This window comes from Convolutriloba macropyga, chromosome 13, assembly GCF_964194025.1.
Source record: "Convolutriloba macropyga chromosome 13, txConMacr16.3, whole genome shotgun sequence".
Lineage (NCBI taxonomy): Eukaryota > Metazoa > Xenacoelomorpha > Acoela > Convolutidae > Convolutriloba > Convolutriloba macropyga.
Window position 1 is genome coordinate 33,834,798 of NC_134480.1, and position 15,877 is coordinate 33,850,674.

The 15,877-nt window shown below is 36.6% G+C and overlaps 2 protein-coding genes across 3 annotated transcripts in view; both read left to right on the forward strand.

Annotated features, from left to right (window-relative positions):
- Positions 1-15,877, forward strand: part of LOC142351437 (uncharacterized) — a 376,474-nt gene that overhangs the window by 66,253 nt on the left and 294,344 nt on the right. The window lies entirely within an intron of this gene.
- LOC142351924 (sodium/potassium/calcium exchanger 4-like) overlaps positions 1-15,877 on the forward strand; it is a 60,035-nt gene that overhangs the window by 21,352 nt on the left and 22,806 nt on the right. For both annotated transcript variants that reach the window (XM_075404180.1, XM_075404182.1), the window contains exons 4-8: positions 467-671; positions 1,291-1,472; positions 5,163-5,488; positions 5,712-5,878; positions 10,805-10,995. In XM_075404180.1, the coding sequence (XP_075260295.1) occupies positions 467-671; positions 1,291-1,472; positions 5,163-5,488; positions 5,712-5,878; positions 10,805-10,995 (1,071 nt within the window). The remainder of the gene's footprint in view (positions 1-466; positions 672-1,290; positions 1,473-5,162; positions 5,489-5,711; positions 5,879-10,804; positions 10,996-15,877) is intronic.

A 15,877-nucleotide genomic window follows, 5' to 3' on the forward strand; every position in this document is an offset into this window, starting at 1 on the left:
AGCCTGGCATATCTCACTAAAATATTTTATACCATAAAATAACTTAATGTTTTCAACATTTTCTGGAAAAAAAGTTTTTCAAAATTATGACTAAAATTAGTAGCGAGAAAATAATATTGCCTCAAGTTAATTCTTTGAAGCAATTGAGCACTTGGTTAAATATAAATTTTTTTCCACTGAAGAGCAGCCAGGCGTGGCAGAGTTTGCTAAAAATTGATTCCTTCTTTGAGCCCTCACGTTAGTACCGACGGTAAAGAGATTGTAATTCATGCTTTTGATTAAAGATAGCATATTTTGGTATAGAAGTTCGTATTGGTAATTAAGAACTCATGTTTTAAGATGTTTATTTTAATCTGAATAAAGTTGCCTGATTTAAAAACCAATTAAATATACATAACAAGCCAATTGAATAAAGTTAGTAATGGGAGAACCAGATCTTAATTATTCAGCTTTTTGTTCCATTCAGGAGTGTTCGTGGCCCAGAATGACGTGGGTGTGGGCACAATCGTGGGTTCTGCCGTGTTCAACATCCTGTGCATTATTGGCATCTGTGCCCTGTTCGGGGGAAGGGCAATCCAACTGACCTGGTGGCCCCTCTGTCGGGACTCTTTCTACTACCTCATTGCGGTCATTGCCTTAATTGCAGTCGCATATGACAGCGTTATACACTGGTTAGAAATACATCTAAATAATACTCATGGGTAATATATTGTTCTCTTCGTAGGGATTAAATGCCGCATCGTCGCCCCCCCCCCCCCCCCACCGCTGTGTGCACATTTTAATGTTGTCATTTGCAGTGAAGTCATGCCTGTTTTGTAATACCGTACCCTAATCTAATTTATGATCGCGAGTAATATTTCCTTGTTCGTACTGATGTGGCGTCCTTGAATGGAAGACAATATGGAATTTGTGTAAGGTTTTTTGAGCCTACTTGTCCATTTTTGTAGCATTACTTTAATCAAAGTGTCCCGGAAATTTCCTGGGCAAAGAGTAAAGACAAATGGCGAAAGCTGAAACTGAAGTGTTATAGTGTAGCTTAATTCTTATTTTGTAATTCACTACAGTATATAACTGGCATAGGCAGTGCAAGTCATACATATAAACGTGAAAAATTTTTTGAAATATTTTTTTGAATGTCTGAAGACGTTTTTTCAATGCTCAAGCTCTTAAATATATCTTTTAAACATTTAAAGATATAGATCTGCAAAAAATTTAAAAAAGTACTGATCTTAAGCATGAAACATCAAAAGCTAAGTGTCCAAATTCTGTTCGCAAGTGTTTGTGTTTTAGGTTTGAGTCAGTGATCTTAGTGGTGCTCTATGTGTTCTACATTCTGCTCATGACATTCAACAGATACATTCAGGATGCAATCAATCAGAAATTCAAGGCCTCCTCCTCATCCTCCTCAGTCATGAGTGCCAAGAAAGAGTCTGAAGTGCGCGGAATCGCTGTCCAGACGACTGAATACCCAGGTCACTAAGTCATTCTGATATCTGCGATTGGACCAAAACACAAATTTATTCATTTCTAATGACAAAATAGCCACAAAAGTCTTAGCGAGGCTATTGTTTTTGAGTCCGACATGATGTTTTTATAGCTGCCAAGCTGTAAAGTGAGGGTAGCTATATTGCGGTGTTCGTGGTTTTTTTTAACAATCCAAAGTGTTTGGATTGTTTTGGTGTGCTGTCTTTTGTAACATCTGTTCACGCTTTCTTCGACCTTTTCACTTTAGTGAAGTCAAATTAGAGAGATAATTTCAGTCACGCTGAAGTAGTAGAGGGTGCGAAAAATCGGGCAGACTGCTGTTTCCAGCGTTTTTTCTCTTGACTGCTTTCATATTATACATATGTGTTCTAATAGTACCTTTTTTCAATTACTTGAATTCATTAGCGGGTAGCTAATGCTTATTATCACTTTGACAGAATTTGTGGTCGTAAAATATTGGTGAATATTTCGGTTTTGTCCCTTTTTTATTTTTTTTCTGTTGTATCTATTTATCATTGATGACAGGTCTGATTGGGTGCTAATGAGGCATAAATGCGCCTACTTATTAGTTTGAGTTAACAGCTAGGAGTTTACGTGACTTGGACACTACTTTTTTTCAAAAATTTTTACTGAATTTGTTTTGCTACTATTTGTTGTACGTATTGGTGTCTTGCAATTTATTCTCATTAGGGATAGGTCTGATAGGGTGCTAATTGGGATTATGTTAATCGAGCACTTTGTTGACTTATCTCTTATTCTCAATAATGATCAGTCTCATGGTTGCTCATGAGGATCAAAATAATCGAGATAGTTTTGAAACCGTAGCCATTGATTTTGTGATTTTTAGGCTATTCGTTTTCAAAAAGTATTAGCTTAATTTTGACACTTAAAAAAAACGTTTTTTATGAATATTTTTTTTTGCTTTTCTTGTGCTCTTATCACTTTGTCTCAATAATAACAATTCTCCTTGGCCTTCTAGTGTGGCTTACTTTTGGTCAATCTTTGGCTCCAACTTTTAGCTAACATTTTCATTGACTGAGATACCGTTTGTTTTCGAAACTTTGAGGCCGATTTTTGCGCCTTGCCTTCCTTTGTAGTTAAATTCGCTCTTTTTCTGAACTCCTAAAGGGTATTTCATTACTTCTTAGGTTTCATGGTATGCTATGGTTAAGGATTCTGGCATGCATTCATGTGGTTTTCTTACTTTGAGGGCACTGACTTACGATTTATTTTTGCTAAATGATTTTTACTATCTTTGGTTTTTACCTCATTATGCTTTGTTTTCTATTAATTCGTACAAGAATCTTGTTTTTGAAATCAATCTAATGTTGAGGAGAGTCAATTTTGTCATAATTTGACGTTAATATTAGTGATTCTTAAAACATTTTTTTTGCGTTTTTCCGCATTAAGAGTCATGTGCTTTTTCAGCTGTTGTAGTTTGACTTCAATGTAAAATGTTAAATTGTTAATTGTCAAGTCATCAGTTGTGTCTTTTATTTGGATTGTATTTCAGGACTTGTCCTGCTATGTTTTTTTGTTTCGTCGTCTGACGCTCTTTTTTCGTTTCACCTTTCTTCATGTGACAAAACTGGAAGTCTAATTTTATAACTTCTTCTTTTACGCGCCTGAAGCCATTTCTCACTTTCTCTAGCACTAGTTTTTTTGGTCATTTACGTGATGAGATTTGATCATACTTGACTTGTCTCACTCAATAAATGTTGAATTTTTTGTATCACTTGTATTTCTTACGTGAAAACGTGTTCAATGTAGCTGATCAAAGCTATATTTTGTTGTATTGGTTTTTTGAACCAAGAGGACCATAGGAGGACCGTCTCATTTTAAAACAAGCGTTGCTGCTTTTTTTCAGTGATTAATTGCTCTCAAACGAAGTTTGTAGCAATTATATTATTCCTGTCGGTCTTTTTTTTTATGCGATTTTTCGCTTGACCAATTTTTCGTCTGACGCTTTTGACTTTTCGTCCTCATAAACGGGATAAACAGGTAGCGCCCAGCGGGCATTAAGTGCTCTTAGAGCCTTTCAGGTCTGTTTCAGCTCAAACTGTCTTGGAGACTTATACTTATACTTATGGTGTGAGGGGCGGTTCTTAGAGGTTGACACCCCCCCTTTGTTGACCCCCCCCACCCCCACTATTGGCTCCACCCCCCCCCACCGCGCTTTTGCCCCCCCCCCCACCCAGTGCTGCCACCATCAGCCCCCGGTGCACCCCCCCCCCCCCCCCCCCGTGGCTAGCTACTGACCAAGCCAACCGCTCGCCGGTCGTTTGAGAGCAATTCGCCCGACGTTAGTCGGTTATGTTCAGTGATTAATTGCTCTCAAACAAATTTTGTAGCAATTTTATCGGTCATGTGGTCTTTTTTTGCGATTTTTTGCTTGACATTTTCTTCGTCTGGCTTTTTTGACTATTCGTCCCCAAAAACGGTAACGCCCAGAATGCATCAAGGGCTCTTATGGCCTTTCGGTTAATATGGTTTATAAGTATGTGGTTCATCGAAACTGTTTTGGAGGCATAATCACTCCAACTCCACTTCAAACTCCCTTCCGTACGTCCGCCCGCGAGCCCCCTCTCCTCCCACGCCTGCGGTCACCTAACGCAGCTTCAAATAAGCTAAAGCTGGCGTCCCTTAAACCTAGCTTGATTAGGTGAGCTGAATTTTCTCAGCAGAAATCATAAACTAAAGTTTTGAGGAAATTAGGCCAAAATCCACTCAATGCTATAAAGTTGTCATGCGTCCCTAACAGTCGTCTTTACGTGCAAAATGGTGGTTAAGTACATGTAAAATAACTTTTATTTCAATTTTTTGCATCTCTTTCTACTCTACTCAGTGTCATCATTGCCAACGAATTTCAAAAATGTAGCAGGGAAAGAATACTTAATGTTTAAAATTACTTATTAATAGCTTTTGTGTAAATAATTTAGAAATATAGGTTGAAAAACGCACAAAAAATTTGGGGTTGTGGAGTTAAAACTAGATTGTTAAAATTCGCATAATCCGAAGACTTTCAAAATTCCTATGAAGACAATTGTTATAATCACTTGACTAGAGTATATAATCAAGCGGATATACCAGTACCTCCTTTAAGTGTTTTCCCCTAATTTCCGCAAAATTGGTTCAGAATATTCCTCGAATGACTTTGAAAATTCCATTCGCCAAATCGAATTTTTGCTTAAAATCGTACGCCCCATTGGACCATTGCTTTTTTTTAAAAGCTATCATAAATTAAAGAACGGTCTTGGCAGATCTTTGCTTCATTCACGTGCAACATTCGTCTATGTTGCGTTAATGCAATCATGTAAATCTATTGTGTATCCATCAAGGCAATATGAGTGAACTGTTTTTTATGTTTTTATGTGACTCTTCAACAGCTACTTTTTCTAAAGCTCTTTGTATGTCACACATTATTCCTTTTCTGTCTCTGCAAATTAAGTCTGGCATTCAAATTGTTTGAGAGTTTAACCAGAGGACCATTGAGACTGTCAATCTTTTCTATCGCCACTTAAATAACAATTAACAGCTGCTCAATTTTAATGCAATCTGTCTAATCAAATCGAGTGCAATAGTGGTATACGATAGTTTTAGCGAAAGATCAGTGTGATTATCGGAGGGTATGGTAGATTCTTTTCCTATTTTTTCTTGAAAAAAATTGATTATTTTAGGTCCGAAGGCAAGATACACAGTGCCTCAGCAATACGTGATATCGCCCAACGACAAGGAGATATTCCAACCAAGAGACTTTGCAGATGCTTCGTTGCGTGTCATGCTATCGAGTAACTTCAAGCCTGCTTGCCGGATGCGTGCGGCTGCCAGAATCATAATTGCGGCCAGAAAAAGAGAATCCCAAATTCTTTTGTTGACGGACGCGACCATTGATAAGCTGGCAGCCACAGGGGGTGCACAGACGCACGTGAACAACTATCAGATTCACGTGGAGAAGAGACATAACTGTGAAGATGAGATTACGAAGGATGTTTCTAATGAGCAAGTACGTCATTTGCAACCATTTGTAATTCAAAAAAGTTGATTATGTTTAAGCATTACATGTATGTCGTTTTCGATTGGTGTTTTTGACTCAGGTTGTGTCGGCGGTGGAGCAAAATGAAGTAATTTGACAATAACTATAAAAAAAAATTGATTTATGATGACTTGCTACTATACTTTATAGAAAAATTATCAAGGCCCGTGTTATCAAGTATATTTTTTCTCAGAATGGAGCAAGTAATGAGCACGGCGACGGTTCCTCGTCTTCTGAGGCTGGAGGTGGAAGTGGTTCCGAGGGTCTCTGCAGCATTCCCTCAGGATGTCTTGGATTCCTCAAATGGATCTCTCTCCTCCCAATCAACCTCGCATTCTTCATAACTGTCCCTGATTGCAGGTACATATCAATCTTGCAGTTTTTTATTGGTTGATAAGTATAGAAATTAAGAAATATTTTCACTATCCTCCAGTTGTCTCTTATATATCGCCAATAAGTAATTAGATTTTGACTTAACTAATATCAATATTTTCTTCCATGCCGCGTTTGTGGAAAACTTAGCAAAATTTGTTCGAAATTAACAATAAAATAAATTTTGCAAGCCTAGGGAAACTACCTCGAAGCCATTATCACTAGCAGATGCGACAGAAAGTAACTAAAAAACACATGGTAACATGCTCCAAAATTAAAGAGCTGGAAGAAGCATGGAAAGGAGCTTTTTTGCTACTTTCCTCTTACAGCGTGATCAAAATCTTGAATCAAAACTCAACCCAAAATGCGTGAGCGAAGCTGTAAGCTGAGCGTAGCTATATTGCGGTGCTCTTGGTTTTTACGACTCGAAGAGGAGTATGGTTTTCTCTCGATTTTTTTTTACAGGAAGTAGATTTGTTCACGCGGCATTTTGAGCTAAAAGCAAAAGTGAGAAAAGCTGTCTTGTTGAACAGATTTTCGCTAAGCGAGAGAAGTTTTTTGATCATGCGCTGCGTTTAGTGAATGACTTCTTGACTTTGAAAAGTAGTTTTTGACTGAATTGCACATATAGATGACCGTCTTGTTGAAATAAATTTTTATTCGATACTATATTGAAATGTCAACCTCGGAAATTGATACCACAGTGTTTTGCAGAGCCTGAAAATGCGTTTCAAATCGAAAATTGGCACATAATTCTTAATTTTTTAGTTAGTTTTTGGCTTTTTTTTTAATAATTTCTTCATTTTTGGATCTTTTAACCGTCTTTTTGTCAAAAATCAGTTAATATGGCAACTTCTCATTGATAATTCCTATATTCAACGCCTCTTTCTACCTCGATGTAATTTTGTTTTATAAAATTGTACATATGCTAATCCGATTTTGGTAGTTTTTTTCTGATTTTCGTAAGTTTTTCGTTTGTATTTTGGTTGTAATTGCTGGAAATAGTTTTTTTTGTGCAACATGAGGGACTTTAATTTCGTTTCAACAAAAATTCAATCATTTTTGGCGTTAAGTTTTGAAAAAAACAGTTAAAAATTTTTCATAAATGCAGTCTTAACTTAAAAGTTCTTTGACCGGTTTTTTGCAAAATGTTTCAATATTTCGTATTTATGAATTCTGCTTTTTCCTATTTTTTGTGCTCTTCAGTAGGATAGATCTTTGTATCGGATGACTAGTTATCTTTTCTATGTCTTGAATGCTGGACAATGAAATGTATTCGTTTTTCTTAAATTTTTTAAATTGATTTTTAACTTTCAAAAATAAATAATGTCTTTTTGTTACGGTGTTCCTTTCATTGTGCCCATATTTAAATTCTAGCTAGTATCATTCTAGTTTTATCCTGGCACCTATATTTATTTTCGGTATATTGATTTTTTCAGTTGTAAAAAATGAACGATTTCAGCTTTTTTTTTTAGATTTTTGTCATTTCTTTGGTTTGCAATTGATTGCATTCAACATAAGGCAGGACTGAGAGTTTGATAGCAAGCTTTTTCCAAAATTTCCACTTATGATTAATTACTACAGCTTTCTTCCGGCCTCGGTATCAATTAAAATGATTTTTTGCCTTTTAATATTCTGCTGCTTATGTCTTCTCTATGATCAATTTTATCTTTGATTTAGTATGAAATCATGTTGTCTAGTTTATGTACAAAAAACAGGTGTGTGTGTGTTGTTTTTTGTCTTAATCGCAGTGATTAGAATTGTAATTATAGGTATTATCTGATTCTTAAATTTGAGCTTTCCATTTTGAAAAGATTTAACTTAGTTTCTAAGATTATTATCTGCAGTTTGCTTTCGCGATCTTTTTCAGATTACAATCATGAATTATTTGAGGGCTATTGAAAGCCTTGTCAGCTTTTTCAGACTATCAGGTTTTTGACCACCTTAATTTTTTTTTGGATTTTTTAACGTTACCAAACGTTTTCAATAATATAAAATTTTGCTGCATTTTGTTTCTATTGTTGACTGGTTTAAGTTTCACCAATTTTTAGAGCAGACCTGGAGAGGTAGTGAGTTAATGGTTTAATACAAAAGGTAGTGGCTTCCGATGCAATTACGGTTTTGTTAGTGAAGTTCTGACGCTTCGAGTCGCTTCCGGAATTCTTCTGGCTATGTTTTTTTGTTTAGTCGTCTGACGCTCTTTTTTCGTTTTACATTTGTTCACACAGCAAAGCTGAAAAAGTCAGATTTTCTGATTGACTTCTTCCTCTCACTAACGGCTTTTGCGCGCGTGACGTCATTTCTCTCTCTCTCTCTATCTCTTTCTCCCTTTCTCTCTATCTCTCTCGCTCGCTCGCTAGCAAAAGTTTTTTCATGATTAGATTTTGATCATGCGTGACTTATCTCACTCAATATAATGACTTTTTGCACTTTAATTTTTAAGTTTAGTTTGAATTAGTTTAAGGTCAAAGGAATTCAGATGTAATAAAGGTCACCAATGAAAAGGTTTCTGCGTTCGTTACATGAGTGGCGTTACACTGTTTGAGTGGCGTCGTTACATTTTTCAATTTATCTGTATATGTTTCTATCTCTGTTATATGGCACGCAGGTCTATTCTTTCGCAGCTATTCCGGACATCTGCCGGCTATGTTTTTTCTGGTTGCTAATACGCATTAATGCGTTAAATTTGCGGGAAGTTTGTGAACTCTCTCAGTGAACATAATCTTTCTTAGCAAAATCTTTAGGTAGCGCCCGGAGGGCATTAAGCGGCCGAGGAGCTCTCTTAGAGCCTCAGGCCTTACTAGTCTCTAAGTGTATGATTCACCGAAACTATTTTTTCTCAAAAGATTCACCAAGACAATTTCAAGGTGTAAAGGGCGGCTCTTAGTCTTAAAAGATTGCCCCCCCACCCTCCGAGTCATTTATTGGTTGTCATGTTCTATCGGAAAAGAAGTATAAATATAAAAAAGGTTAGCTAGTGAAACGGCTATAGTTTAGGCACTCTTGTACTTTTTTATTCGCTTTACTTATAGTTCACGTTTTGTTCAGATCTGAGATTTTATGCTCATCATCTGATTTACCTCACTCTGCTTCAACTCTATGGATTTATGTGTGTTTATATTTACGCAAGTTAATGATAACTGTCATGCTCAAAAGAGCGAGATAAGAAAACGATTGAAAGTGATTACGCACGATTCTTTAATACAGTACATTAAGTTATCAGTTTAGTCCTATTATAGAATCGGTAAGGAAATCTTTGAAAACTTTGAACCAAGGCTGCCAAATTGTATTCTCTCGCTTCCCGTTTTCTGTTTCAATCCCAACGCAGATTACGTAGTGAATTTGACTTTTTCAAGGCAATCGGCTGGCTACTATAATTTCTTTTGATCATGAGCAGGTTACCTCTCTCAGAAATACGTCTGATCTGAAATTTAAGTCAGTCTAAATTCTAGTTGACGATGAACATTGATTCAACGTAGGAAGAGCTCTAAAATTGAACAATGCTCCTTTCTTTGTACAAAGTTGGTGAATTTTTTTTGCAAAAAATTTTTTTTGGAGCTTGATCTGTGAGATTAATTTTAGGTCACCTCTAGTTTTGTTCAATAAAACTTGAAAGAAGAGGAGTCTCTTTTTGCGAAATTTTGAATTTCGTTGCGACCCGAATATTGAACTTCGCATTTAACAAATATAACGATTTGAAAAAGCACCAATAACAAACTATCTCGAAATTAAGCAGAAGCAAAATAATGGTTTTTTTTCTCATTTACTCATGATTACGTGTACACAAGCCTCTCGAGTCACATATTAGGTGCGGAAATTATGATTCTGCAGACTTGAAAATTGACATGTCACAAAATGCATACAAATGTAAAGTGCTGTCTGCGATCTTGCTAGATGAAAATATTTGGTTGCCTGGTCAAAAACTAACATAACAAAACCTAGATTGATAATGTACTTCTGGAAATGTTTATAAGTTCATACTTGGGGGTCCTTTTAGTCCTATTTCTTGTCTTATAGATTAAAGTTAGAATTGAAAAATGTTTATTTTGTTCTGTTGATTTTAACATAGATTTAATCGGGTCCCAAATACTGAACAAATTTTTATTAATTGCTCTCGAACGACCTTTGAAGCAATTAAGATTCTAAGAGGAATGTTGGTATTCTGCAGGTTTTTTTAGCTGAAGCAAGTTTGTTCATTACTTGAACTTTTAATTTTTGTTTTTGAACAATGACTTCTGTTTTCGAACATTGAACTTTAACAGTAGCGTAGTTACTAATACATAGTGTTTAGCAGCTGCTCGTAATACTGAAGGTCAAATGGGCATTTTGAGCCGTTTTCTTCCCCTAACAGTCTTTCGTCCCTTTACAAACTACAGACATCTTATCCCCCACCACCCTGGCTACTTTCTACACCCCACCTACCCCGTCCACCGCCTACCCCCTCACCATTCCTCCGGCCTTTATTTCCTTTTTTTTTCCTCCGTTTATTGCCTTTAACTATTCCTCTTCGCCTATCTTTGTTTATTTGATATATATTTAATTATAGAATTTAGTATTTAAATATAGAAATTAAGATATATTCTTTGTTCTACATTTCTATTTCTGTATTTTTTTCAATTTAGACATAGATTGAACGACTCTTCCAGTCGTTTCTGGGTATTCTACCGACTGTTTTTTTGTGCAAAATTTTTGTTTGACCGGTCCAGAACATTCTGTTACTTTTTGTTGTTAATATAAAAGCAACTGTTAGCGGCTGATTCTCAAAAACGTGGTAGTTTAGTAGTAAAGATGTCTGATTGCTCTCCGGGTTGGCGAGGGTGCGCCCCTAAATTGCATTACCCCTCGATTGTCGTTCGAGATCAATTCATCCGACGCTAGTCGTTTTATGTTCATTCATCTTGTTTGCGTGAACAGGGAGGAGAAATGGAAGTCGTGGTTCTTTGTGTCATTTGTGAACTCAATCCTGTGGATCAGTGTGTTGTCCTATCTTATGGTGTGGATGACGACGGTGATAGGGGATGCACTCTCCATCCCAGACACAGTCATGGGAGTCACTTTCTTGGCAGGGGGCACTTCCATTCCTGATTGCATGGCCTCACTACTTGGTAAGAGAACGCTCTTAAACGATTTGCGGATTAAAAAGACACATCAGTTAGCACTTATCGCTAAGATGGCTCTTTAGAGGATCTGTTGTCTAAATTGGATTTCATATAACTAATAAAGTATTTCGAGAAATCTATTTTGGTCTAGTTGGAGCTATTGTCCGTTTTGCGGAAATTGTACTTTTTGCGGCCTAATGCACTTTTGTAAAACGTAAATTACAAACACTGTTGAAATTGAAAAGCCGTGTCCTACCTTAGCCAAAAGCTATTTGTTGTATCTAACTTAATTCTTCTGCATGAGTTCTTCGATTATCACTTGATGAGATTGACTTTCATTTGGTGGTATCCCTCCAGGCAGTTTTCATCAAATATATTTTGATCAGTTGCTCTCACACAAAGTTTCGTCTATTCTTGTATTTTGTGTGTCTATACGACTCAGGAGGAGTATTGGCATTTTAAAGGTTTTTCAAGCTGATGCACGTCTCTTCATGTCTTAAACATTGACTCATTTTTCTAACATTGACTTTTATTTCAAATATAGACCTTGGCATTTAGAGTACAATGAGTATGTTTCTAATGTACGGTAGTTAATTAGCTCTGGTAATATTAATGGTTGAAAGATCTTTTGAGAAATTTTGACCACTTATCAGTCCCTCCTCTCTACAATTATACCTACCCTACCCCTACACAATCCCCCTGCCCCTCGAGGTAGCTAATCCCTGTCTCGTCTTCCCATACCCTTTTAACCAACACGATCTCCCTGCTACCTATCCCGCTAATACTGTATTCTGGAAAGTTAAAATGTCACTGGAACTTTTTTGATATTTTGTGCAAAATATTTTACTCTTACACTGTATTTTAAATTGGCAGTGTTTCAGGCAGTGCTGGAGTTTTTTCCTGGTATCCTACCGGTATTGTTTTTATGCTCTATTTTTGCTGAAGCGTTTTGACTGTTTTTTAACGTTAACGACTTTTTGACCTCGTCTTTTTAAGTTTTGCATGGTCTTAATTGTTTTGGCATTCACATATTTAAGCAGCTGAATTCACGGTGGTTTTCATTGCCACGGAATTTATCAAACTCCGAAGCGCAGCCGAGTTGTTGAATACAAGAGGGCGTTAACAATCGTGCGGTAACGTTTTTAACCATCTATCGTTTCGGTTATACCAATAGCAGTTGCATAACTTACGTCACACTTCAGCTGAGTAGACTTTCTTTTTCCGCCATTCTTGATATAGAAACAGTAGCGAGAGAAAGGTGGCGGAAAGCAGAATTTCGCCTCTGTTTCAGATTTTTGTAGTTGAGATTGGGCGCTAAAACCAATTCCATCCTTAAGTTTTGCAACTGTTGTAATCGCAATGACAGTTGAACAAAAGTCAATTGACAATAAGCCGGATTCTCATTTTTCAATCAACATGCAGCGGTTGTTCTTTGATAAGCTCTTCCTAAAAAGAACCATTGAAGCCTCTTAAAGGTGTTGTCCAAGCTACGTCCTCCCTCCAATCAGGCTGAATCAAAGAGCCCCAAAATTTTTTGATTTTACTCGTTAGGTTTCTTAATTGTTTAATAGCCGTGAAGCGATAGCGGCTATTATTGAGAACATCGTGTTTTTTACAATTCAAAAAATTTGAATTGTATTGGGGCGCTGTCTTTTTTTAGATTGTGCACACATTTTCATGATTTTTGAAGTCAAATTGGTATACTGATTTTGATCACGCCGAAACAGGTGGAGCGAAAAAGCGAGTGGTTTTGCGGCGTGAAATTTTTTCGCTCTAAATTTAAAGCAAAGTGAGAAAACTGTGTTTGAACAAAAATTCGCTTTCTCGCTAGTGGTTTTTTTGTTCACATGCGGCATTTTCACTTTTATTTTTTACTGTTTTTCGATTTTTTGATCGGATTTTTTTCTAAATGGTTTTCCCAATCCATTCATAGTCCGTTCTAGGTCTAGTTTTCTGTTTAGTCAATGAAAATTCTTTGAATTGTACGTCAGGACTTGTCCTGCTATGTTTTTTAATTCGTGGTCTCCATCGATGATTCTTGTGACCTGACTTCTTGGAATTGACTTTTCAATTTCATTGATTTCTAGTTCTTTGCGGTTAAAATTTGTGTGCGTCATTTGTTCTGCTTTTAGGTCAATTGCGTGACCTACTTCACTAAAAAAATTGACTTCTGAACTCGCTTAATGAACATTGTTAAAGGCCAATAGCATGCATCTAAATACTGCCGAACGTATATGCCCTAACTCTTGAGTATTAGAGTCTTCAGTTTTTGATTTCGAATATTAATTTTGAAAAAGCTCCATTAGGGTTTTTCCTTATAGAGCGTATGTGTCTCTTAAAAATGAGAGTCCGATTCTTACCAAAAAGTCTAGTGGTCTATTAAAGGACTGGTGGTCAATCTGTCCATCTTATTTCTTTAGTTGCTTCAATTCATGAAGGCCACAAGCGTCTATCGCGGCTATTTTCCGGCAAACTTAAGGGCTTTCATCTTATTTCGACCAGTTATGTTATTACAATCCACGAATTGGATTATAGTGCAACTCCGTCTTTTTGTAAGATGTCTTTTTGGAGGATTTAGTGCTTTCAAAACTGGATAAATAGGTCAGGCGAAGCCCAGGAGGCATAAAGTTTCATTAGAATTGCTCAGTTAGCTTTAGTTGTTTAAGAAATGGCCAGATTTTTATCAGGTGTGTCTTGTGATTGCTGGCACAATACCACCATTAAAAGTTAAATTATAATTGCGCCAAATGTAGTTTCATTGTTCATTCTAAATAGATAAGTTGCCAATAATCAGCTTTATTACCATTATTTGGGGGTCATAGTGAGGATAAGGTTGGCTACGATCTGCACACTCGCCTTTCGCTTGCGATCAATTTCTCAGACAATAGTCGGTTGTTCTATAGGGAACAGGGCTTTTGGGCTTATTCTTGAAAATTTGATCTACTATTGAAATTATTTTGAAGGACGAATAATGAATTGGAGAGATATTACTTTCCGGTCCGCCCTCAGTGCTTTGAAAACCCCCACCGCACTTGGATGGCCGGCGGGAGCTTCTTCCAAATTAATCTGTCCCTTTTTAAATTAATCCTCTGGTTTAATAATCGATCACCGTTAGATTTGTTCACCTTCACTTCTAAATGTCCCTTTCTTCGAGTCTCAGTCCCAATTTCCATAATCTAATCCACTCGTCTTATGGGCACGAAGATTAAATAGCACACCTGAGATTTGAATATTAAGAGGCCCTGCAGTGTATTATGTATGTGCCCGCGGACATCACAGTTGAAAAGAGGCGGAGATTAACAGGAATAGTCTATCAGGCAATCTGTTAATTTTTGTATATGCTCGGAGAGTTATTTTAAGGTGTATTATTATTAGTAGCCTGGTTGTATAATTTGCCCGCAGTGAGTACAAAATGCCCAACCCCAAAATCCCCATACACTTTGGGTACTTTAGGACATTGGGTATACAACATATCAATTGGCTCATTCATGTTGTTCGGAGCGCGCTCATCCATTTTTTTGAAATAATAAAAAGATAGGAGGAAAGATCTCCGAAAATCAGTAGTAATTACACTTGGTTTATATTTGACTGTATATGCAGAAAACTTCCCTATTTGGTCGGCAAAATAACGCTCGAATTGTTGAATCTGAAAATTATGAAGCATCCATATTTAGAGGTTGAAAATAAGTTTAATAGATAAAAAATTAATAAATTTCATAAATAAAACGAAAGGTATCAACTATTTTAATTCAGAATTAATATAGTAGAAGAGAATTTGAGAACGAAACTATGTTGTGATCAGTAAACTGAAGTGACCGAGTTAAAATCATCCAATCTTTTACCGAGGGATTTCTTGAAAGAAAGCAGAAGGCGTTTTTAATGACCCTAATCGCTTTAAACTAATTAGGTAATATGTGCACAACGCGTAAAGGAAAAGTGGCCGGCGGTGACTTTAAAGCCGTAGAATTTATTTACACGCGCATCTGAAAACCTCTAAATATGATGTAGATCCTAGCATAATCCGAGGATTTATTCTGTGAACCCGTATAACTTTTACGCCCCCAGGCGCAGGTGGTATTTTTTACATAGTAACGTGCTATATAACTACACATGATTTGTGGGGGGGGGGGGGGGCAGATAAGCACTCGAATCGAAAAAAGGGATCCAAGTAAGATCACTTTTATTACTTTTATGTTAACTGGGTTAACTTTTTGGTTAACTGGGGGAATATATGTGCCCTAACAAACTCCTATAAGTGAATAATCTGTTCAATTGATACTTAAAAAGAGAATTTTTTGATCAATTGATAATAACATCGGTGAATGATGCAAAAATTTCAATAGTCTATACAAAAAAATTGAATTAGATGTGAGCACATTTGAAACAGTTAATCCTAAGTTGTACTTAGAGCTTCTAGAAAACTGGATTCGATTTTATGTGTCGAGAGAGTTTTAATGTTTTGTTATTTGCTCTCTAGCTGAGATCGAAGAAATTAATTTTATGACTTTGGGTCTTTAAATTTGGAAAAATTGTATGAATTGGGAAGCTTTATTATAGCTGCGAAGCTGTAAGCTGAGCGGAGACATATTGCGGTGTCCTTGGTTTTTTGTTTCGTCGTCTGACGCTCTTTTTCGTTTTACATTTCACACAGCAAAGCTGAAAAGGTCAAATTTTCTGAATGACTTCTTCCTCTCACTAACGGCTTTTGCGCGCGTGACGTCACTTCTCTCTCTCTCTCTCTCTCTCTCTCTCTCTCTCTCTCTCTCTCTCTCTCTCTCTCTCTCTCGCTATCAAAAGTTTTTGCGTGATTAGATTTTGATCATGCGTGACTTACCTCACTCAATATAATGACTTTTTGCACTTTAAAACTTAAGTTCAATTTGAATTA